This window comes from Bidens hawaiensis, unplaced genomic scaffold, assembly GCF_021521415.1.
Source record: "Bidens hawaiensis isolate Kalapana, Puna unplaced genomic scaffold, B.hawaiensis_p1.1 tig00062761_1, whole genome shotgun sequence".
NCBI classification, from domain to species: Eukaryota; Viridiplantae; Streptophyta; class Magnoliopsida; order Asterales; family Asteraceae; genus Bidens; species Bidens hawaiensis.
Window position 1 is genome coordinate 2,263 of NW_027501269.1, and position 24,859 is coordinate 27,121.

General features: G+C 40.4%; 1 protein-coding gene across 3 annotated transcripts; it reads right to left on the reverse strand.

Annotated features, from left to right (window-relative positions):
- Positions 1-1,508: 1,508 nt before the first annotated feature.
- Positions 1,509-7,406, reverse strand: LOC143603799 (putative galacturonosyltransferase 4). Of its 3 annotated transcripts, XM_077080495.1 has the most exons (9): positions 7,280-7,406; positions 7,148-7,244; positions 7,030-7,067; positions 6,729-6,846; positions 6,500-6,642; positions 5,914-6,149; positions 4,963-5,320; positions 2,899-3,477; positions 1,509-2,060 (listed from the first exon to the last, which is right to left on the reverse strand). In XM_077080495.1, the coding sequence occupies exons 2-9, from the start codon at positions 7,242-7,244 to the stop codon at positions 1,785-1,787; spliced, it is 1,845 nt and encodes a 614-aa protein (XP_076936610.1). In that variant the 5' UTR covers positions 7,280-7,406; the 3' UTR covers positions 1,509-1,784. The 3 variants fall into 3 exon arrangements, with proteins under 3 accessions (XP_076936610.1, XP_076936609.1, XP_076936608.1); XM_077080494.1 differs by having other exon boundaries at positions 6,729-6,828; positions 7,148-7,406; XM_077080493.1 differs by having other exon boundaries at positions 7,148-7,406.
- Positions 7,407-24,859: the final 17,453 nt, after the last annotated feature.

Below are 24,859 nucleotides of genomic sequence, written 5' to 3' on the forward strand. Positions count from 1 at the left end.
GGTCAAAAAGGTTAAAAAGATATGATAAGAGTGATGGCCAGCTTTAATGGATGATGCTTGTTGCCATCTCAAAAGAAGGTAAAGTGGACAACTACAAGATTCTTAAGTCAATTTAATACTAAAACAAATACTGTATTTGATGTATCTTCATTCCCACAATACTTGTATAGTTTATTCACCCAAGGAAATGAAAGGAATTAGAGTTGACTAGGTCAAACTGTCTCCTTTGTTTTACCATTTATTTTATTCTCAGTCAGTAGTCATTGAGACATAGACTCATGTATTGTAAGTTTGCTAGCCAATGATTAAGTATCAGCATGCTACCTTTCTTTTGGAAAGAAATCAGCATGCTACCTAAGTAAACTATTTAAAAGTTTTAATTAATGTTTTTGTAACCGGTTCGGACACCGAATCGATTGTTTTACTGGTTCACTGGTTGGACCGGTCAAACCAGATTTAACAATCGGATAACGTATTAAACAATATAGTATATAATAACCAAATAAAAACAAGATTGAGACTATAAATAATTGGATTCATCATAAATATCACTATCACTTACTTTAATAGTAGTGTCTATATTTTGAGGCATAACTTTTTATGTTATTACTTATTGGATTGCTCTGTATAATTTTTTGGAATTATTTCTTGAGTAGATTATAAAAGAATTCCAGTAGACAAATATAGATAATAAGTTGATGGCGTGGTTGGTTGGTGTATTCCCTTGCATTGTGTTACTAGTTCGAGCGTCATAGGCAGCAAATCTTTTTGGATATAAAATATACAATAATTTGTTCAGGTTGGTGAAAACCGGTTCAACCCCTGTTAATCTCCCTTCCAATTACCGATTTTAAAATCATTGGTTTTAATTATAAAGGATATTAAATATAGAACAAATTACTATAATTATACAAGGATGCATATAAAATATTCAATATTTGTGTTTTGATTTGACTTTTAATTGAGGGTAATATCATAAGTATATAAATGGTGGTTATATTAATGGGGGTACTATTTATAAAGATAAAAAATTTAAATATCTAGATTTGAGAGAGTGAGATCTCGAATTTAAGTCCCATCAATGACAAGAATTAAAAAAAAATCGTTGTTAAAAAAGTAAAAATTAGTTGGTGGTCATATTTTACTGTCATATATTGACTTCTTTCAAAGACATATCCTAGACTCAATTACTAGCATATCTTGGATTTAAGGATTCAAACAATCTATGATTATAAGCATTTCAACCCTAGACTCAATTTTGTGTTCTTGGTGGCTTAGAGATCACACACTTAAACCCGATCGTTCCACCAAATTTGCAACCGTTTGCGTATAACTAGAGTACATATAATAGAGACCTTAAGGCAAATTTTCTAACGATGATGATCGCTGTTGACGATGAATATTACCGATCAAATGCTATAATTAATCGAAGCATCAGACGTCATCATTTTCTTATAATTCGACCTCCTAATTCTTGTAACGATAAGAGAACTGAAAAGAATTAAAGATTCACATATGTTGACTTCTATCAAGTGTTTGTATCACTACAAACGTATGTAAATAATATACAGAAATACAAAATGCATATCATCCAGTTTCTGGATTCAACCAAAACCCAAAATGTTGTTTGGAAGATCAGTCAAACATCAACTTTCTTAACATATATAATAATCACTTGCTCCTTCACAACAAAACGCGGGCCGACCGAACAATGAACAAACTAACCAACCATCATCGCCCCGGCCAATCAAAGAATATATACTACTTACTGACCCAATCATTTATCACGGGCTCATATTGCAATCACGCATGTACACCTGATCGTAGTCTACAAACCGGTTCCAATACCCTCGGAACTTCGGTATCCCTATCTCGAGCCACGGTTTTAAATTCCCGTTGTAGTGGATAACAGCTGCCCTCTCGATATCTTTCTGGCTGACACTCGGGTTGTACCCAAGCCCAAGTACATGCCATGATTTTTCCAGTGGAAATACGCGCTTCCAGAAGGTTATCAAACCCGGTGGTAGTGTACCCAGCTTCCATAGTTGTCTCTCATGATTCTGCACAAAGACAAAACACATTTAATTGTGGTCCGAAACACTAACTAGGGTTTTAAGAAACGACAAAACAAACTGGCCTATTTACTGATTTGGCGATTTAAGGTTCAGTTTGGTTTTGGCAGTTTGAACAACTTTTTATTGTCTTTACAAAATCGATAGTTTGTTCCACAAATTTTAACATCAAATAGATGGTTGATGATTATAATTAGGGGTGTGAATTATGATATACACGAAATTGCGGGTATGGGTTTAGCTTAAAAGGGCTCGGGCAGATTCCGGTCGAACCCGTTACCCGCAGACCGGTTCAGCAAAACAGTTTGCGTTCGTCTCAACCTTACGGGCTCGTGGGTTGACTCGTTTAACCTATTTTTTTTTTGCATTTTTTGTTTTTACTTTTAAAGGTGTTTTGTGTAATAACTTATATTGGCTGGATAGTGCCAACACTTATAATAAAACTTAAAAGAGAAATTAATAAAACAATTTCGGTTTAAACGAGAATATTCGTGTCTGTTCGGGTTCATATGTCTGACATGATTTTCGAGTTCGTGTTAAATTTTAGACTCGTGTCGGGTTAGACCCGCCAACCCGTGAACACAACCCATTTAGCACCTTAATTACAATGAATACGTATAACTGTCAAATGGCTGGGGTTCCAAGTTTCGAACCGAACCATTAAAACCACTAAACCACAAAAACCAAACTGCTTGAACCTTAAAAGTCAAACCATCCAAGCCAACCAAATTTCCTTTGGCCGGGCATTTCGGTCGGTTTCATTGGTTTTTTAAACACCCCTAGTCAAGACTCGAAGCTAACACTTTTGTTTGATGAACACACTTACCAAGTTTTGCCACGAGTGATAAACATCAGTAATATTCTGTCGCTTCCATTCCTCCAAATCAAACACATTCATCCCATACGCCCACCCACACGCTCGCGGGTCGAAATTCTTAGCTATAATCGGATACGAAAAGTTCAAATACCGATCAAACCGATGAAAATTTTCCCCGCACGTTTCAACTGCACCATTCACCTTACCCTTTAGATCAATAGCCCAAAGACCACTTAAATCTTTTTGAACCACAATATCATCATCCAAAAACACAACTTTACTCAACTTTGGAAAGATCTCGGGAAGATAAAACCGAAGATGATTCATCATTGATAGGTATTTTGGGTTGCGAAATTTGGGATTTGAATCCGAGTCAGCCGATTTATGTGTTTTGAAATAGTAGTCAATCATGTTTTGAGAAGCTAATTGTTTGAGAACCGGGCTATAACTTGCGTTTAGCCATGTGAATTCATCAATGTTTTGGACTTGGATTGTGGCTTTACCGGGTGGGTTTGCGAGAAACCACATCCTCATTGCAGCGTAATTTAGTTTGTCAGTTACGAGGTGGAACACGTGCTTCCAAGGTTCCTGCCATGTTTACACGTTAATAGTTACAAATTTGAAAATTTAGGGTCTGAACTGTTAGAACCCAAACACGACTTATATATCTAACCTATGCAGTTAATGCCAAAAAATAGCGGATAAAGGTCAATGACCGATATCTGAGATATCAGTTATTGCGGTGGGATAGTGGTGTGTGTATGTGTGTGTATATATATGTGTGTGTGTGTGTGTGTGTGTGTGTATAACACCAAAAGTTATCTAATATTAATACTTAAGTCTTAATACCAAAATTATAAAAGTCAACAGTTCAAAACACAAAATAACAATTTGATGGTGAGATGAGCATCAGTGGCTGGAGTGGCTTGAGATTGGAGAAGAAACAGGAAGTTGATTGTCGATGTTTAAAGCCGTTCAATAATAATCAGATATAGGGCTTAGGGTTAAATCAAATGGAATTGGGCTATGGGCCAAAAAAAAGGTAAGGGTTTGGGCCAAAAAGTTTTAACAAATTTGGGTCAAAAATATTTTACTGATAAACTCGCCGATTTAACCGATATATCGGTAGTCAAATAGCGGTAAATCTCGCTGCAAATAGCGGAACCGATATTTTGACCGCTATTTTACTGATGGGCCGCTAGCCGCTATAGCACCGCTATAACACCGATATTGATAGCATAGTATCTAACTTAGACACATTTATAATAGTGCAACCTGAATGCAACCTGTCTTACCCATTTATTTGAGCAACTCAGAAGGGCTGTAATCGAGTTTTGAACACGTTACACGGTTGGGTGGGTAGTAATAAATGGTTCATAAAGGGTTGGCGGTCAACTTGTTTAATATAAAAATTTGCACGTTACAGTTAGCAATTTGTTCAATTTGTTAAGTTGCGAGTGTCAATTGTGTCAAGTTGACAAGTTAAATCGTTGAAACCCAAACACGACCCATATTATCATTCGTGTAAAAGACATCAACCCTAATTGGGTCACACTTAAAACTGTGTAACTTGAACATGATCTGGCTAACCCGTTTATTCAAACAAGTCAGGCAGGTTGTAATAAGGTTGTAAACGTGTTAAACGGGTTGGTGAGTTGTATTAAATGGGCCGTAAACAGGTTGGAGGGTCAACATAGTTAACTGAACGTGTTAAAAATATCAATCCGAACACAAGAAGTTAGCTAGTTTATCTAAAGAAGTCAAATGGGTTGTAATCAAGTTCTAAACTGTTAACGAGTTAGTAGGCTGTAATAAATGGGCCGTAAACGGGTTGGCGGGTTGAGGTATTTATCCCATGTCACTCCGAACAGGATCCATTTAACCCATTTCTCTAAATGAGGCAAACGAGTTGTAATCCAGTTGCAAACATGTCAAACGGGTAAGTGAGTTGTAAAAAATGGTTAAACAGGTCATAAATGGGTTGACATGTCAACCCATTTAATTAAGGGTGTTACAAAAGTAAACCCAAACAAAGCCCATCTAATCAAAAGTAAACAACTCTTTATCAATTACCTTAGCATTGGTAACAGTAGAATTCACAACCACCGCAGTAGCCAACACGTTATCCGAAAACAAAGCATAGTGAAACAGCTCAGGATCATCTAGTTTTTCTTGATTCGGGAATTGCTGTGCAGAAGAATTTAACGAGTAGTATTCAGTTGAAAGGCGTAAAGGGAGGCAATGAAGACCCTTAGGAACGGTTTTGGCGGTTAAGTGAGTCAAAAACAAGGCCTGTTTCTGATGCACACGCAGTTGTTCTTCAGTCGAGTGAATAATCGCACGTAGTTTCTTTACAACAGCAGTGCAATCATCCTGCATTTGCTTCCCTTTTGCAAGTGTTTGCTCCATTGCTTTCAGCTTGTCATACGCACTACATTTATAGCAACATTGAATATATATTAAATTCCAAAACTAGAAGATAAATAATATCATCATAGGAAACAAACCACTTTTGGTAGGACTATCCCCAAACATAATATCATATATACACAATGAAGGGTGGTAATACCAAATATATCCATTTTCGAGTTTATGACCTATACCCTTCCCTTGAAACTTATACTAGGATATTAGAGTTTGGAGTGTAAGAGAAAAAGAAGGGTCAAATAGTCATATTATAAATTATTTTAAGCAGTGTTGTAAACTTACATTATATCATATTTATGTAAGAGAAAAAGGGTACAAAAGACATATTATAAATTATTTTAAATGATTAAATATGATACTTTAAGTTGTCGAATGGTAAATACGATGTTATGTAAGTTTGCCGGAATATATAGAACCCTAAAGTCAATAAAAATTCGTAATATCAAATATACCTTTTTTAAAATTTGTGACATTCATACCCTTCACTTAAATCAGTAAATACAGTATTTAGTATTTTGAACGAGTAAATGATATCATGTATCTTTTCAGGGGCATATATGGAATTGCGTGTATACAAACATTGACAATAGAACTTACTTCTTCGGAAGATCTGCATCTTTGATTGCATCACTGAGTGCTCGTAGGACTTCTTTCATACGTAACCGGAGTTCCCGATTAAATTGAGGATTAGATCTTGTTGATGAAAGGGAAAGGTAAACTCTTGCCCTAATTAACTGATCCTTAAGATATCGAACACGATTATCCACCAAAACACGTTTGTTTGGTTTCTCACTTTTGGTTTTACCAGCTTTTTGAGCCTCGGGTTTGGTTTCCTAAAACGATATTAATAAGAATTAAGTCTCAGTTTATAAGTTTTATTATCATGCATAAAACCTTGTGAGTTCATTTTTAAAATGGAATGTATGACAATAATAATAATAATAATAATAATAATAATAACAATAGTAATAATAATGATAGTTAAGTATGTACAGTCATCAACCAGATCCAAGCCAATATTTGCAAAATCTTGAACAAAATTATACCACATTTTGGCTTATTGATGACATATACAACTAATACCAACCTATTTAAACGGTTAGCCATGAACTAATTCAATGATTGACAGCTCACAAGAAACACGAAAGTGACAGCAAATCAATAAGTTTAGTAAAAAACTTACAGCTTGAGATGATGCTAGCATTGAATGCTCAGCACCCTTTAACTTCACATGCTCCTTGTTCTCAACTGATTCCAGTCTGTTTTCACCTTGAGTTACTTGCCTAATAATGTTATCCTCTTCATCCGTCCCAGTGTCCTTGGGTTCTAATCGAATTCCAACATCAAGATCACAAATTAAATCAACGAATAACATGATGCCAAATTAACTCAATGAAAAGCAATAAAAGAACCTTCATTAAGCTGTCTGGTTCTCCTAGATCTTTCACCATCGGAAACATGAACAACAGATCTAGTCAGACTCTCGACACGAGCATCAGCTTCCGGTTCTTCCTGTGCTACAGATAACTCCTGTAAACATTATAAACCAAAGGCAAATCACAAACTGGTGACGTCACCCACCTCAGGAAGCAAATTTAGGGGTTTTACATCTAGATTCAACGACTGAAACAAAAATGAAAGAAAACCCACTAAAAAATTCAGAAAAGTAAACAAAACCCATTAACAATAAGGAGTTAAGGAAATATTTCTTACAAGTGTTGAAGGATCTTGAATATCGAATTCATACCCAGCTGCAATAGAAAGTGAATAATAATAATTTGTATTTGTAAAGAATAATAGTAAAAGAAGATGCAGAGGAAATGGGTATTACAGAATGTGGTGAGTTTATGATCGGTGTAAAGAACAATGGGAGCAAGAACAGTGATGAAGAGAAATATGAGCACTGGCTTTCTCATCCACATCTTCATCTTCATCTTCATCTTCATCTTCATCTTGGTCGAACCAACAAACGAAAGTGGATTAGTTTTGAATGCTCATTCCGAAGATTTGATTTGCAGAGTGACAAAACAAATGGGGAGGAGCCGAAATTGTCGGCGATTACGTTTGGATGGTGTATAGCTTTCAACACATTTATGGGTATGTTTGGCAAAATTGTGGGTGATTGAAAATTGTAGCCTATAGCTTTTTGGATATATTTAAGGCATGTTTGGCAAATTAGCCGTCAGTTGTAGCCGGTAGCGGGTGGCTTTTTAGAAATATTAAGGTGTTTGGTAAAGTAGCTGAAGCTTTTAATAAAATTAGCTGGGTGTTTGCGCAGTGCATCGTTCTAATTCGAAACTTACTCTGACTTGACCCCTTTCGACTCAAAATTGTACCAACATGAACTGAACTAAATTAACCCTTTTAGCATTGACTCGTTTTGACCCTAATTTGGTCTTACACATGACACAGGCTTTCCTGACTCGACTTGTTGCCGATCCTGACCAATAATCACATAATATGCTAATTTTTTAAAGTTATAAAAGTATAACAATATGATACTCAAATTAAAGAGAATAAAATGCTCGTTTTTATGATGTTATTATTTTTTTTTAAAATATTGACGTGTGAAAAATTTATGGCCTTTTAAAAAGTCATTGGGTAGTTGGTTTTGAATAAGGGTTAAATATGCAATTATCATATGAATTAACAAAAGGTTATGGAAGTTCAAGTACCAAAATTGTAAAATATGAAATACCAAAAGCTTGTAGCTTTTCTCTAAACACTAGTAATTGAAGCTTTTAGCTTCAAGCTTTTTCTCCTAACCTAAAAGCTTAAAGCCACTCTAACCAAATAAGACTTTTCAATAAATATGAGCTTTTTTTAAAAAGCTTGTAGCTTAAATCTCTTAAAAGCTTCTAAAAGCTCATTGCCAAACATACTAAAGAGTAGCTAAAGCTTTTAATAAAATGTATAAAATTATTAAAATAGGCATAACTAAAAACAATAATAGTAAATGTATTTATTTTGGAAGGTTATATATGTAAATTAAAATACTAAAAGCTTGTACCTCTTTCTAAACGCTACTACTAGTTGCTTATTTTTACCAACTTATAACCTATAAACTTTTTGAAAAGTAATAAGGTGTTTCGGATTGTTTATATTGTGAGATGAAAAGTTCAATAAGTTACACTTTTGTAACTTATTAACTTAATGAAGAGTTATAAGTAGACAATATAAGGAATCCCAAACACCCCATAAGCTTTAAGTTTTTTCTGCTGATTTAAAAGTTTCAAGCTTCTTAAACCAAACAAGAATTTTAATTAAATAAAAGGTTTTTTTTTAAAGCTTAAAGCTATAAGCTCCTAAAAACTTTCTGCCATATATATTGCACATTTACACATGTTTAAGTAATTGATGTGTATGTGATATTATATAATTTTATATTCTATACTATAAATAAAAATCACTTGTCGATGTTACAGGAAATTTATGCAATCTTTTATTGGTTTTGTTATGATTTTATTCAATTAATTGTGATATTTTAACAATTCTAATTTTGTAGTGTGTTAATTCCTATATCTTTAGTTTAGACATAGGACAATTTTGCAACCCCGAGGCATTTATTGATTAATTATGGCACATATTTTTTGCTACTTTTTTCTTTGTTGCTGAAGCACGAATTTCAAATGTTTTAGTATTGTATATTTGTATTTGCTTCATTATTATTTTGTGTGTTTCTTTTGTTTTAAACATTCTAATTTGACGTTGAAAATATTTTTAGAATCGTAACGAACATATCTGATAATGGTTGAATTCACGTCGACATGCCTCCGCAATGCCGAGTTATATCAACACCCTGGTTTTGTCTATCAAATAAAAATCATATTAAATATATTAATCATAGTTATATTATAAGTTATACGAGTGCTACCACTATTATGGGGGGCTACTAACTTACTTTTAAGTTTAGTTAGAGGTGCACAAATCGGGTTTTTCAAATACCCGGGTTCGGGTATGGAACCTGGTATTGAAAAATCGGGTATTGGCAATAACCGGGTTGGATTTGGGTCTGTCACACCCTGAAAACCCATAATGATAATTCAGCGGAAGTCTTACAATTAAACATTTTCGGGCGATGACAGTTGCCGATAGCCAATCACAATAACACAGTGTTTAATATGTAATATTAAACATATTTATTCAAATATTAGAGTCTTACATAGTTTTTATTATTAAAAACTACAACACGGTCACATACATAACTTTATTCAAACACCCACGCCTCTTTCCGGCTCCTCCTCGCGAAACCGTCATTTACCTGTAAAGCATATTTAAATAATATTTGGGTCAACACGAATGTTGGTGAGTTATTCCCGAGAAAAACTATTATATAAATATTGGCAATTTATATATAAACAAAAACATGAATATAATAGTGTACGGCTATTATACTCCCAACAGTACCAATCTGTACACGTTACAACACAATAACGAAACCCGCATTTTACCTTTAAGCACGAAAAGCGTTAGTTGTAAACTAGCTAAGAGTAGAGTATAGCGCGTATATGACTACCAATTTGATAACTCGAAACATACCATACTCGAAATATTCCCACTTTTAACCCAACGCGAATGGAAGTGGTGGGCGTCACCCCGATAGATCTACCAACATTTATGTGCCCTTACTAATTCGGTTAACTGTTATTTAACCAAATTGATTCATCCCACAATAACGAAAATTTTGTAAAGTATAATGTGTTTTCAACAATATATATAAATAAGAATATATATATACAATATGCTTTTCGGAGGAAAAAGTCACATTCGATTCCGGTATATGTCCAAAAGCTTGTGTCCTATATTAGTACATGTTCATTAATTCTAAGTTCGGGTTTGACGAAAATTGGTTAACTATATATATATATATATATATATATATATATATATATTTATATATATATATAACCTTAATCTAAGAGTTCACACAAACACATAAAATTACTAACTTATAATTCTATAAATAAACACTTAAAAATATAAACAAGTAATAATTAACCAATAATTGTTTTATTTAATAATTTAAATTAAATATTATAATTTATAAAAATTAATTCTTTTAGTTGCTGGAGTGTTTTGAAAATTTTAAGTTTTTATTTTATTTAAAATTTTGACTTTATTTTAGTCGGTTTTGCAGGTTTCGTCGGTTTTGAACTTAAAAACGAACTGGTTTTCGTTTCGTGAAAATTTTAGTTTTAAATTATCAAAAAGACTTTTTATATAGTTTTTAATCAAGATTTATTAGTTTTTCAACAAAAATGATACGTGAAGAAACACGGATCTAATCCCCTTGACGGGTCCTAGATCCAATGAGTCCACAAGGTCGGATACGGATAACAACCAATACGATACGAGCACAATTCCTCAAAGTTCAATGAACGAAACCTGCAAAACCGTGAGCTCATTACGGGAAGGAAAAGATGGGGGGCTTCCCGTAACCACCATCCGGCGTGAGAATAAGTACAGTTCTTAAGAAGAGAAAGCACTTGAATATTGAGACTAGATAGTGAGGAGTGAATAGATACCTCATGGAGATTGAGAGGGTATTTATAGCCGAAGAGTGTGGGAATATGATTGGGCCAGCTGTCCCATTCTAGAAGACCTCTTGTAACCGTCTGTACACGTGTCCTCAAATGATAGGTTGAGCTATACGTCGCATGTGCATGGGTATAACAACCTTGACACGTGTTGGTTTATGATAGGACGGGTTAATCCCTGGCCATGTGCACGGTTATAACAACCCGGTCAGGTTTCCTTCATTCATTGGTTAATGAGTCACATATTCTCCAAGTAACAATCGTGGTAGTTCTTCTAGAAGGTAATTGGTTAATTACAGCTATCCTGATGGCATTGCCTCTTGGTCATTTTGACGGGTGAATGTGCTATACCATGCGGTTGACGTATGAGGGTGCCTGGATGCTTCCGAGTGATATAAGGATTTTCTTCTCTTACAAAGTTATGCGGATGATCCATATGTTCCGCGGGTGCCTTGTGAGGAGCTTTCTACTGACCCGCGGGTGATACTTAAGGGTATTTGGGTCTTTTTGGTGTCCTACCTCTATAAGTCCCCCATTCCAGTGTTTCTTCCGTATGAAATTTTGTTGCAGGTGAAATTTTGGACTTAAGATATATTTGGGGGTTTTTGAATCCTGTAATTTAGTAAAAATATCTTATGTTGGTACTGTGGATAATCATGAAAAAGGACAAGTTGACCACTTGCAGGCGCGTGGGCAAGTGATGGGATGTTTATGCCGGCTGTCACTGTACCCGACTGTGCACCTTTTTCTCTTTTCTGAATTTCCCGCGTGACGTGGCGTCTGCTGATTGGACGATGATTTTCTCTCTCCACTGTTCATATCCCATCGCATTAATTGCGATGGGTATAAATAGTGGAGGCGATCTTTCTTTCAAAGTTTTATCACCTTTGATGTCTTTCTACCTTCTCTTTATTTCTCTTAAGCTTTCGACTAACTGTTCGATTACTTTTCAAGATTGCTCGTTTTTTTTCGTTCACATTCGAATCGATGGCTAGTGACGCAAGATCCATGATACCGAACATTGATACTGTAGAGGTTAACTGGGATATTTCTGAGTACGAAGCGTTAATTCGTACTTATTGTATCTCACCGGGATGGGAACCAGAGTTTCCTAATGTCGGATATGTTGCAAGCCTGCCTCCTGCCGGCAAGATGACAGTATACGCTGACTACTTCATCTATGGGAATTTTCGGTTTCTGATAACCAGATTTCTCATGAAGGTTCTGAGTGCTTATGGGATCCATTTATCCCAATTACATCCTCTTACAGTTATGCAGATTCGTCACTTCGAGTTTCTGTGTACGGCAAAAGGAATGCTGCCTCGCATTGATCGATTTCCCGTCTTTTATCAGATGACTAACCGCGACGGGTGGTATAAGTGTAGTCCAATAGCTGGCAGGATTATCAGCATTGTGTCCGAAGGAGGTTCTAAGGACTGGCGCAACAAATTTTTCAGATCTCAGAGGACGTCGTTCCGGATGTCATGGTCTGTTGTCCGGCCAACGAGGCGCTTCCAGACGTTGTAACAGCTGCCCACGAAGGCCGGAAATGGTTCCGCGCCCTAGTTTCGGAGCCATCCCCAAAGTGTGCTTTGCCCGAGGAGGCCCTGGTATGGGCGGGTATGAGCCTCCTGTGGCCATATCCGGATTTGGAACCTATTTTTATGGGCGTGCATGAACGTAAGTTACGTTCCCTTCTTTTCCTTTTGCTTTATATGAGACTTGTTAACTGACTTTCTTTACGCGTTCTTCAGGTGAAGGGCCTATGCTGAATGCTCTTTTTGAGAATAGGGGTTGCACAGGGAAGCGTATTCGTGATATGAAAGAGATACCTATCCTGGAAAGAACGAGGAAACAATTTCTCTGTCCTACCAAGGTGCCTGCCGAACCCACCCGCAACCTCAAAGGCGATCTTCCAAACAGGTGTGTACATATTTAACCCTCATCCGCTGATCGCTCTTACTTTTGACGGGATAATCGTCATTCTTTCTTCGAGTGACGAATCATCTTCCCAAGAGGAGGAGGAATCATATGATACTTCTAAAATTTCATCTGTCTCACATCTACTGGCAGAATTGTAGCGTAAGAGGAATCTTCGGTCCTCGCAAGCAAGTGATGCGGACGTAAGTCACGCGGATGCCTAGGAGGAACCATCACTGAAGAAACGCCGGGCACAACGTTCGAAGAAGCAAAAAGTCAGTCTTGCTGACCGAATGAAAGGAATGGCTGGTAAGTTAAAAAATGGCATCCTTTCTTTAAACTTTTATAGTTTAACTGATACTCATGCATGATCTTGTTTATGTAGATTCGTCCGCATTTGTTGGTGGAGGTGCTGTATCAGATAAGTTACCATCCCCAACGCCTGAAACCGAGAAACTACCATCCCCGCCTCCTGAGAAGGAAGATAAGTCAACAACTCCTCCATTTGAGAAGAACCAGGAGGATCCACTTCCTTCACCAGAAACTGAAGATCCTCTGGACTATCTATTTGGAACTGGAGACGCTTCTAGTTTCAAAGGGAAAGAAGTGGGTGTGGATGAGGAGGCACCCAAAGCACCAGAGTTCTCTCCCCGATCTCCTCCACATTTTCCTTCTCATCTTCACCCTTTTCCATGGGTGAAGGGGAGGGCTCTCAATTTCGACGCCCTCAACAGAATGTCGAGGAGGCGGTGACACGAGATGCCCCTCATCAGTCCTCTTCTATCCATGTGCGCCCCAAGCCATAAGTTCAGATTATTATGGGGAGCCAAACCCAGAGGAGGATTATCACTTGTTTATCCCTCATTGGGATATCGTGAATGGATCTCGCTTCACCGATCCAGACGTTTGTGCAGCATTCGTCAATCAATGTGTGCCGCCCGCGGAGCGGATCCACAAGTGCGAACGCTCTCGCCATGACATTCATATGGACAATTCCTCGTCCTTAGCCAATACTTTATCTTGTGGACAAGAAATTCTGTGCGAATGGGGGACGGTGGGTGGGAAGTTGGGAGAGGTGACCCGATCCACCGAGGAGGCTAAGAAAGAAGCCGACGAATATCATGCGACAGCCAATACAGCCAAATGGAAATTATCTGATGTTGAGATCGCTCTCAGAAATGAGAAAGATAGGTACACGGCTGCCGCATGCCATTGGGAGGAGGCTTGTAAGAGACAGAACTCTGTTCTTCAAGCTACCTGGGATGAAATTAGAGAAAAAAGGAGGACCTTGCCAAGGCCCTTGATGCCAATTCGGCTTTAGAAGAACAAGTGACCCGCCAAGGTGCCAAAATTCAAGAGCTTGAAGCGGAATTGAAGCTGCAGAAGGAGCAGGCTGAACTTAAAGATAAGAGTGCTGCTGAGATGCAAGCTGCCTATGACTCTCTTCTACAAGCACGCGATGAAGCGGAAGCCCGTGCAGCTGAGTACCTAAATGATAAGGAAAAACTAGTTGACGGGTTTCGTGAACTTCAAGAGAGGGCGGAGCGGGCGGAGAGGGTACGACGATGGCTGCTGAGCTAGGGTCTTAACGCGGTATGTTATCCCATTCTTCCGCCGTTATCCATAATTTTTTGTGATACCAATCATTAACGAATCTGTTTTTCCTTTATAGGTCATCAAGAACATCAATGAAGGAACAGAGCTGACAGATAGCTTAGCTTTCTTACTCACTGCTTCTTCCAACTCCGGCCGCGTGGTGGGCTTTAACGAAGGCATGGCCTATGCTCAAGCTGGTCTCTCTTTTGAAGAACACTCGTTGCATGGACGTGATGTTGCCCAATAGTATGAGACACGCCTCAACGAGTATGACAACCTAACATTCCCCTTGGAGAACATGTTTATGGAATTTGCAGCAGCCAGTGACGGCGTGGAGCAACTAAAAGAATTCTTGGAGGAAGGGACGGAGGACACTCCGCCTACACCTCCGGAAGGTTCATCCGCTCAAGACCCTTAGGAAAAATTAGGACTTGTAACATTCTTCTTCATGTTTTGTAATTATCCTTTAATCATGAATGAAAAATAAATCTTTTTGTCTTCTTGTGGATTTTGCACTGTTTTTGCATTAAGATATTATCTTGTGAGATATTTTCGAATAATCCGTTTTTGAATTTTGCAAGTGGTATGAGAGCGATGACGTGGCGGAAAGAGAAATATCGCAAGACAATTGACAAAACGTGTATGACGTCCTTTGACTGTCTATTTTCGCTTTTTCTTCTTTCCCACCTGAAGTGTCAACCCTCGATTGGGCTGCTTTTTCTCTCTCCACTGGCATCCCATTGGTCGCATTAACTGCGATGTGTATAAATAGATCAAATCCCACTTCTATTCGTTCTTATCTCCTACTGATTCCTCTTTTTTTTCTCTTTTCAACGGCAGATATGAGATTTCACAATTCGATCTTTAATCTTCATATCCAAGTTTTTTTGTAGAACTCGAGTTTATTTCTTCTATTCAGATGGCGGGCAATAAGAAGAATGCTCCTACTATTCATGAGGTTGTTGTTAACCTCAAGGAGAAGGATTTCGACGATGTTGTAAACGTTTACGGCTTGGCCCTGGAGTGGGAGCCTGAACGCCCAGCAGACGGTGCTATTGCTACTAGCCATCCGGCAAAGAAAATGGCCGTATATGTCGATCACTTCACCACGGGGAATTTCCGATTACTCGTTACGAAGTTCGTTAAAGCCATCTTGACGGCTTATGGTGTCCATTTATCACATGTACATCCTTTAGGGATGTTACAAATTCGTCATTTTGAGTTTTGCTGTCAGGCCCGCGAGATAGAGCCTACAATAAGCCGATTCGCCGTTTTTTACAAAATGATGAGTCGCGATGGGTGGTACGGCTGGGCTACTACCGGAAAGGGTACTATTGGTACCGAATGGTATCGAAGTCTCCATGAATGGAAGCCCAAGTTATTCTGGATCCGAGAAGACGTCATCCCCTTTGCGATGACCCACCGTAAATCGGAAGAGAGAATGCCGGTGGTTCCTGTCACTACACAGGTGGATCTTCCATGGTTCAAGACCCTGACCGGCATGCCCACTCCAATGCGGGCGATACATGAGGGAGCACTAGTGGGTACGAATATGAGCCGCTTATGGCCATTCCCTACTTTGGAACCGTTGTATGAGAAGCCTGACAAGAGTAAGTTTATTCTTGTTTTCCTTAAAGTCCTGTCTCCAGTTCTAACTGTCCATTTGTGTAGGTGAGGGGTCTATCATCAGCTCACTTCTCGACAAGGAAGAAGGTCTCATGGTGCTCTTCCTATTGATCCGAAGGACGCACCTATCGTTGAACGCACCCGCCTTAATTTCTTATTTTCCACCACCCTCCGCCAAGAACCTGTGGTCTCTGAGGCGATGTTTGCTCAAGGTGAGGAGTTCATTGAAAAAGGTGAGGGAGTTCTGAAACCCCAACCAATTACTGCTGCTACTTCTAGCGGGGTGATGGTACTCCTTTCTTCTAGTGAAGAGTCATCACCCTGCGAAGAAGGATTAGAAGTTGATGCTACTAACACTTTGAATACCCTACATTCAACTGTAGGTCTGACCCGCAAGCGGAATCAGAAACCAACCACCAGCAAGGAGGCAGGTGACGAAGCTGCTGATGTCACTGTCGAAGGCGGACATCAAGCTACTGACGATGACGTCGACGATGAGCATCAATGTCACACCCGGCCCTGAGCGGCGGAAACAGCCGGGCGCGCGCGAGTGGGGATTGATAATTAAGCACGGGCCATTGCAAACATTCAAAGATTTTCATTGCGCATGAAATGTTTGATACAAATACATTACATTGTTTAAAAATTACATAAAAACATCCAAGTATAAAAACTGTTGAAGATTTCCATGCCATATCCCCTTGCGCGGCGGGAACAACCACGCGCATCGAAGGGATAGAACTAAAATCTTCCAAAAAGCTAGTTTTAGATGTTCAGCGTGAGGTGCTCTAAGTGTGACTCCATGCGCTACCTAAATATCTCCTGAAAGACACGTAAAAACATTTGAATCAGTATAAACTGAGTGAGTTCACAAGTTTTAGTAACTTGATAAATCGTATTGCATCATAATCTTGATACAAATCATTCTGAAACATAATTCTGATATCTTCATTAAAACACATGCTTGGTAAAACATAGTTCTATCAACATATTCTGATAAAATCGTTCCGCGGTTTACGCGCGAACATTTCTGGGAACTGTGCTCGTCTATGCAAAGTGGCGCTGCCACTACGAGCTAAAATAAGTAATACCGTCCCGCGGGTTACGCGCGAACGTTTCAGGAAAATGTGCTCGTCCATGCAAAGTGGCGCTGCCACTACGAGCTAATCAATAATTCCGTCCCGCGGGTTACGCGCGGACGTTGTGCCGGAAAACAAGGCGCTCGTCCATGCAAAGAGGTGCGACCCCTACGAGCGGGCTCAAACCCATAGTACTGCCCCATGACCATACTAGGCACTCGTCCATGCAAAGAGGTGCGACCCCTACGAGTGGGTGGATCAAACCAGCAGTCCCTACCCTTAGAGTTCCAATGGTAAAGTGATCACTTACTCGGGTTCTAGCGCACACACATCGAAAACCTTAGATAACCGTTCGCATTGCTCATCATGAAATATAATTTAAACACATAATCGCTTGTATAGCTTGTAAGTATACCATGATAAAACATTATTTAAGTACGTGTCCCTCGCCCCGAAAACAGTTTAAAAACAGTGAAAACAGCGAGAATAGGGGCTGTGAGACTCACCTGTGGTTCTTGTTAAGGGATTAAATCGAGATTCGGGTTTTCTTGGTGTTGGCCTTGGAATTGAAGGTCTAGAATACGATTAAATAACAAGAAGTATATATATTAAGATCAAGAAATAGGAGAATATAAGGGTTGGAAAGTAGATCTCAAGGTTATATTCTCGGCTTACCTAGTAACAGGATCGGAAATGAAAACAACGGATGCTTGGGAGAGGATTAGTGCAAGTTTGCAGTTCTTTGAAGTGTGTTTTGGGTGATAATTTAGGTTACATATTTATAGGCAACTCAAGGGAACACAATCCCTTGCTTTAGGGGATTGTAATCTTTTCATATCTAGGGGTAATGATGATAAAGTATGGAAATTATTATTATTTATTTAAGAGTGGAGTAGTGGATAAAAGATTTTGATTTGATTTGGTCAGGACATGCAGGTCTGGGGTTGGTGAGAATAGGGTGGCTGACAGTTGACTTTTCATGTTACAGTGTGCTTTTTCAGGTACTTTTGTTAGTGTACAGTAAAAAGTGGAAAATCTCTGAAACACGCTACTGTTTCCTTTTGGGCGGGAGTAATCTCCTTACAACTGGAGAATAGACTAAGTGTTCTGCGCGTATTACTTTGTGCGCATAGCTTTCTGCGTGAAGGACATTTCTTTGCTGCGGGTAGGTGCGTGACCTTCTCGCAGTCAGGGACATTGAGTTTTATTTGTAGATTCTCCAGGTGGTCTTGGTATTTCAACATAGTGATCAGTTATGTTGAAGTCAACTCCATCTTGGAGCTTCAGACAAACTAGCTCTCAATGTTCCCGCCATGCGGGGGGGTTAGTTCCCTTCCGCACGCGCATAAACGATTTAGGATGCACCCGCCTTAGCATCATGCGTGACGGTCAACCCATTAGACATCATAACGTTAAGGTACATGAAAACATAAAGCCAAAACATTCGCGCATGGCGCATATAACATATGCCCACGCTGGTTCTTAACATGGCGCGCTCGCGCAGGGCGCACATAACAAATGCACGCGCTGATTCTAACATAGCGCGCTCGCGCAGGGCGCACATAACAAATGCACGCGCTGACTAACATGGCGCGCTCGATATTTACAATCACCTAATTATTAGGTTGATTACTTAGTTTATAGGATTGAGAAATTTACCGGGTGTCACATTCTCCCCCTGTTAAGCGAATTTCGTCCCGAAATTTAGGAGACGTTGCTGGCAGAAGCCATGCTCTGAAAGAGGTGTGGGTATTTCTGGCGCATTTGATCTTCTCTTTCCCAAGTGAATTCAGGCCCACGCCTCGAGTTCCATTGAACCTTTACTAACTTGATTTTGCTTCTGCGCAACTTTTGTTCCTTCCAATCGGTTACTGCTATAGGTTCTTCTACGAAGTGCAGCTGTTTGTCGATGTGAATCTCTTCCAACGGCAAAATCAACGTTTCATCAGATAAACACTTTTTGAGGTTGGACACATGAAACGTATCATGAACTCCACTGAGTTCGGCGGGTAAACGGAGTTTATAAGCAACCGGACCGATCCTTTCCAGGATCTCAAATGGTCCAATGTAGCGCGGATTCAACTTTCCTCGCTTGCCGAAACGGGGGACTCCTTTCCATGGAGAGACTTTCAAAAGTACTTTATCCCCTACTCGAAATTCCAGTGGTTTCCTTCGCACATCTGCGTAGCTCTTCTGTCTATCGCGCGCTATCTTAAGGCGATCCCTTATCTGAAAAATCTTGTCTGTTGTTTCTTGGATCAATTCTGGACCAGTCATTTGCTTTTCACCCACCTCAGCCCAGCACAGTGGGGATCTACACTTGCGTCCGTACAAAGCTTCGAACGGCGCAGCCTTGATACTTGTGTGATAGCTGTTGTTGTAAGAAAATTCAACCAATGGGAGATGAGTATCCCAGCTACCACCGAAATCGATTGCGCACGCGCGTAGCATATCTTCCAATGTCTGGATTGTTCGCTCGCTTTGCCCATCCGTTTGAGGATGATAAGCTGTACTCATATCAAGGCGAGTACCTAGAGCTCCTTGTAACGATCTCCAAAATCTTGAGGTGAACCGACTATCTCTATCAGAAATGATGGACACTGGGACTCCATGTTTTGAAACTACTTCTCGAATATACAATCGGGCTAACTTTTCCATCTTATCGGTTTCCTTGATCGGCAGGAAGTGTGCTGACTTAGTTAGCCGATCCACAATAACCCAGATCGTGTCGTAACCCCCAGGTGTCCTTGGCAGTTTGGTGATGAAGTCCATAGAGATTTGTTCCCACTTCCACATGGGAATTTCTGGCTGTTGAAGCAACCCTGATGGTTTCTGGTATTCAGCCTTTACCTTCGAACACGTCAGGCACTTACTGACATACGTCGCGATGGCGCCTTTAAGATTGGGCCACCAATACAGCGCTTTAACATCTTGGTACATCTTGTCTGCGCCAGGATGTACGGAATACCGCGTCTTGTGAGCTTCGTTTAATACTTGCTCGCGCAATCCTCCCTTGAGAGGGACCCATATGCGGTTAGCGAAATATAGATTGCCGTTCTTAAGTTCCAAATTCTTAATCATACCCCCAAGGGATTCGTTTTTAGCAAACTCTGGTTTCAAAGCTTCTTGCTGAGCGTCTCGGATGCGGGTAGAGAGATCTGCGTGAATGGTCAACCTTAGAGCCTTGACTCGTAGCGTTTTTATTCGCTCCTTCCTACTTAGCGCGTCTGCTACCACATTCGCCTTTCCAGGGTGGTACTTTATTTCACAATCATAATCGTTCAACAATTCAACCCATCTTCGTTGCCTCATGTTTAAATCCTTTTGATCAAATATATGTTGAAGGCTCTTGTGATCCGTAAAGATTACACACTTTGTACCATAGAGGTAATGGCGCCAAATCTTTAGCGCGAAGACAACCGCTCCAAGTTCCAGATCATGCGTTGCGTAGTTCTTCTCATTGGTCTTGAGTTGGCGCGAGGCATACGCTATGACTTTGTCTCGCTGCATAAGGACACATCCGAGTCCCTGATGTGAAGCGTCACAGTAAACGACGATGTCGTTCGTCCCTTCGGGCAGAGACAAAATTGGCGCACTACATAACTTCTGTTTCAACATTTGAAACGCTGCTTCCTGATTTTCGCCCCAAACAAACTTCTTGTCTTTCTGAGTTAGCGCGGTCAGAGGTAGAGCTATCTTGGAGAAGTTCTCAATGAAGCGTCGATAGTAGCCAGCTAGTCCTAGGAATTGCCTCACCTCAGTTGGGGTTTTTGGCGCTTCCCAGTTTTCGATGGCCTTGACTTTGGAAGGATCAACGTGTATTCCTTTCTCGTTTACAACGTGACCGAGAAAATGAACTTCTCTAAGCCAAAACTCGCACTTGGAAAACTTCGCATACAACTTTTCTTTCCTTAACAATTCCAGAATCAATCTCAGGTGTTGCTCATGCTCGGCCTTGGTCCGAGAGTAAATCAGAATATCATCTATAAACACAATCACAAACTTGTCCAAGTATGGTTTGCATACGCGGTTCATCAGATCCATGAATACAGCCGGCGCATTAGTTAGCCCGAAAGGCATCACTAAGAACTCATAATGGCCGTATCTAGTTCGGAAGGCTGTTTTCGACACATCTTCCTCATGGACCCTAAGTTGGTGGTATCCTGACCGTAGATCTATCTTCGAATAATAACTGGATCCCTGCAACTGGTCAAATAAGTCGTCAATCCTCGGTAAGGGGTACCGATTTTTGACTGTCAGTTTATTCAGCTCCCTGTAGTCAATACACATTCTGAACGAACCATCCTTCTTCTTAACAAACAGTACTGGAGCTCCCCAAGGTGAAAAGCTTGGGCGTATGAAACCCTTATCCAATAGTTCCTGTAACTGATTGGATAGCTCTTGCATCTCAGATAGAGCTAGTCGATAAGGCGCTCGAGCTACTGGCGCAGCTCCTGGGACTAAATCAATACAAAATTCTACTTGTCGCGGCTGCGGCAATCCGGGCAAATCTTCAGGAAAAACTTCTGGAAATTCGCGCACTACTTGTAAGTCTTCAATTCTTCGCTCATCTCCTTTCTTCTCTACTACATGCGCCAGGAAGGCGTAGCACCCTTTCCTTAGGCACTTACGCGCCTTTAGGCACGAAATCAGTTTCGTCGCAACTCCCCTTCTTTCCCCTTGAATTACCAAGGTTTCTCCGTTCAACAGTGGGATCCGAACCTGCTTCTCATGGCAAATAACTTCCGCGTGGTTCTCGACTAACCAATCCATACCTACCACAATGTCAAAACTTCCCAAGTCTATTGGCAACAAATTAATATTGAACCCGTGACCTCCCATGACTATTACACATTCTTCAGTTCTTTCGTTCGCGCATAACTGCCTACCATTGGCTAGTTCTATAGTATAAGGCGTGTCTAGCCTACTGGTTGCTAAGCCTAGGGAGTTTTTAAACTCAGCAGATATAAAACTTAGGTCAGCGCCAGTATCAAATAAGACAGATGCAAAATGTCCGTTAAGCAAAAACGTACCGGTTACCACATTCGGCTCTTCTTTAGCTTCGCCTGCGCCGATCACAAAAGCTCTTCCGCGAGCTTGGTTTCCCTTTTGCGGGCAATATCGACTAAAATGCCCTGGCTTTCCGCATGCGTAGCAGTTGTCGCTTGCTCCAGCTTCTCTGACACGGCAATTCATCGTCTTGTGCCCTGGTCTGCCACATTTGGCGCATTCGATTCTTGCGCATTCACCCTCGTGGTGATACTTGCATTTGTTGCACCATGGGCGAGGCCCGCTGTATCCTTTTCTTGATGGCTCCGCGGCTTGGATCGCGTAAGCCCTTACGCTCTCCTGCTTCTTGAACGGTGGCTGCTTGGAGTCGGACCCTCGGTGGTGAGAGTTCCACTTCCTCTTGGGATCAGAGGTTCGCTGCTCGATTCCGCGCGTAGTTAACATACCCGCACGGACCGTATCCCTTGTAAGGGTGATGGCCCGCGCTACCGCCTCATCAAAGGTTGGAGGCGCTGCGGTGTTGAGCGGAACCCTAACAACAGGAGGTAACCCAAAAATATACCTCTCGATCTTCTTTTCCTCCGTGTTTGCCATGTCTGGCACCAACTGGCAAAGCTCGTTGAACCGGTTGTTGTAGGCGTCGATATCCGTTCCTACCATGGTGTGGTTCCAGAATTCCTGTTGTAGGTTCTGAATTTCTGCGCGAGAGCAGAACTTTCTCATCAACATTTCCTTCAGTTCCTCCCAGGTCTTGTGGAGAGCAACTTCTCGCCCCAATGTTTTCGTTTGAAGCTTCCACCAAGACGAAGCTGCTTCTTGGAACATGCAGGTCACGTAAAGGACCTTCTGGTTCTCACTACATCCGCTAATGGAGAGAACTGTCTCCATCTTGTCAATCCAGTTGTAGAGCCCAATGGCCCCTTCGGTACCCTTGAATGGCCAAGGCTTACAGGCCATGAATGTCTTGTAGGAGCATCCTTTGTCCAAGGCTCCTGATTCGGGTTCTGGGGTCTCATTCTGACGACCCTGACTTGATTCGGCCTTGCTGGCCTCATGTGTTGCGATTGCTTGCGCGATTATTTCCGCGAGTTCCTCGGGTGTCATGGTAATTCCTTTGGCTTTAGTTGGAGGCATTCTCGCTTTAAAAGAGAATGAAAATATATCAAACTTAGCGCATGTACTCTGAGCACATAATGTTATCATTATTTACTACACCGTGTGACCCGTGTTCCTAAGTGTGTGTATAGTTTCTTTTGAAAATATTTTCTTTGAAAAATATTTCATGTGATTCCCCAACGGTTATAGTCTAGGTTAAAACTTCTTTTCCTAGTTCGCTATAACCAGTGCTCTGATACCAATCTGTCACACCCGGCCCTGAGCGGCGGAAACAGCCGGGCGCGCGCGAGTGGGGATTGATAATTAAGCACGGGCCATTGCAAACATTCAAAGATTTTCATTGCGCATGAAATGTTTGATACAAATACATTACATTGTTTAAAAATTACATAAAAACATCCAAGTATAAAAACTGTTGAAGATTTCCATGCCATATCCCCTTGCGCGGCGGGAACAACCACGCGCATCGAAGGGATAGAACTAAAATCTTCCAAAAAGCTAGTTTTAGATGTTCAGCGTGAGGTGCTCTAAGTGTGACTCCATGCGCTACCTAAATATCTCCTGAAAGACACGTAAAAACATTTGAATCAGTATAAACTGAGTGAGTTCACAAGTTTTAGTAACTTGATAAATCGTATTGCATCATAATCTTGATACAAATCATTCTGAAACATAATTCTGATATCTTCATTAAAACACATGCTTGGTAAAACATAGTTCTATCAACATATTCTGATAAAATCGTTCCGCGGTTTACGCGCGAACATTTCTGGGAACTGTGCTCGTCTATGCAAAGTGGCGCTGCCACTACGAGCTAAAATAAGTAATACCGTCCCGCGGGTTACGCGCGAACGTTTCAGGAAAATGTGCTCGTCCATGCAAAGTGGCGCTGCCACTACGAGCTAATCAATAATTCCGTCCCGCGGGTTACGCGCGGACGTTGTGCCGGAAAACAAGGCGCTCGTCCATGCAAAGAGGTGCGACCCCTACGAGCGTGCTCAAACCCATAGTACTGCCCCATGACCATACTAGGCACTCGTCCATGCAAAGAGGTGCGACCCCTACGAGTGGGTGGATCAAACCAGCAGTCCCTACCCTTAGAGTTCCAATGGTAAAGTGATCACTTACTCGGGTTCTAGCGCACACACATCGAAAACCTTAGATAACCGTTCGCATTGCTCATCATGAAATATAATTTAAACACATAATCGCTTGTATAGCTTGTAAGTATACCATGATAAAACATTATTTAAGTACGTGTCCCTCGCCCCGAAAACAGTTTAAAAACAGTGAAAACAGCGAGAATAGGGGCTGTGAGACTCACCTGTGGTTCTTGTTAAGGGATTAAATCGAGATTCGGGTTTTCTTGGTGTTGGCCTTGGAATTGAAGGTCTAGAATACGATTAAATAACAAGAAGTATATATATTAAGATCAAGAAATAGGAGAATATAAGGGTTGGAAAGTAGATCTCAAGGTTATATTCTCGGCTTACCTAGTAACAGGATCGGAAATGAAAACAACGGATGCTTGGGAGAGGATTAGTGCAAGTTTGCAGTTCTTTGAAGTGTGTTTTGGGTGATAATTTAGGTTACATATTTATAGGCAACTCAAGGGAACACAATCCCTTGCTTTAGGGGATTGTAATCTTTTCATATCTA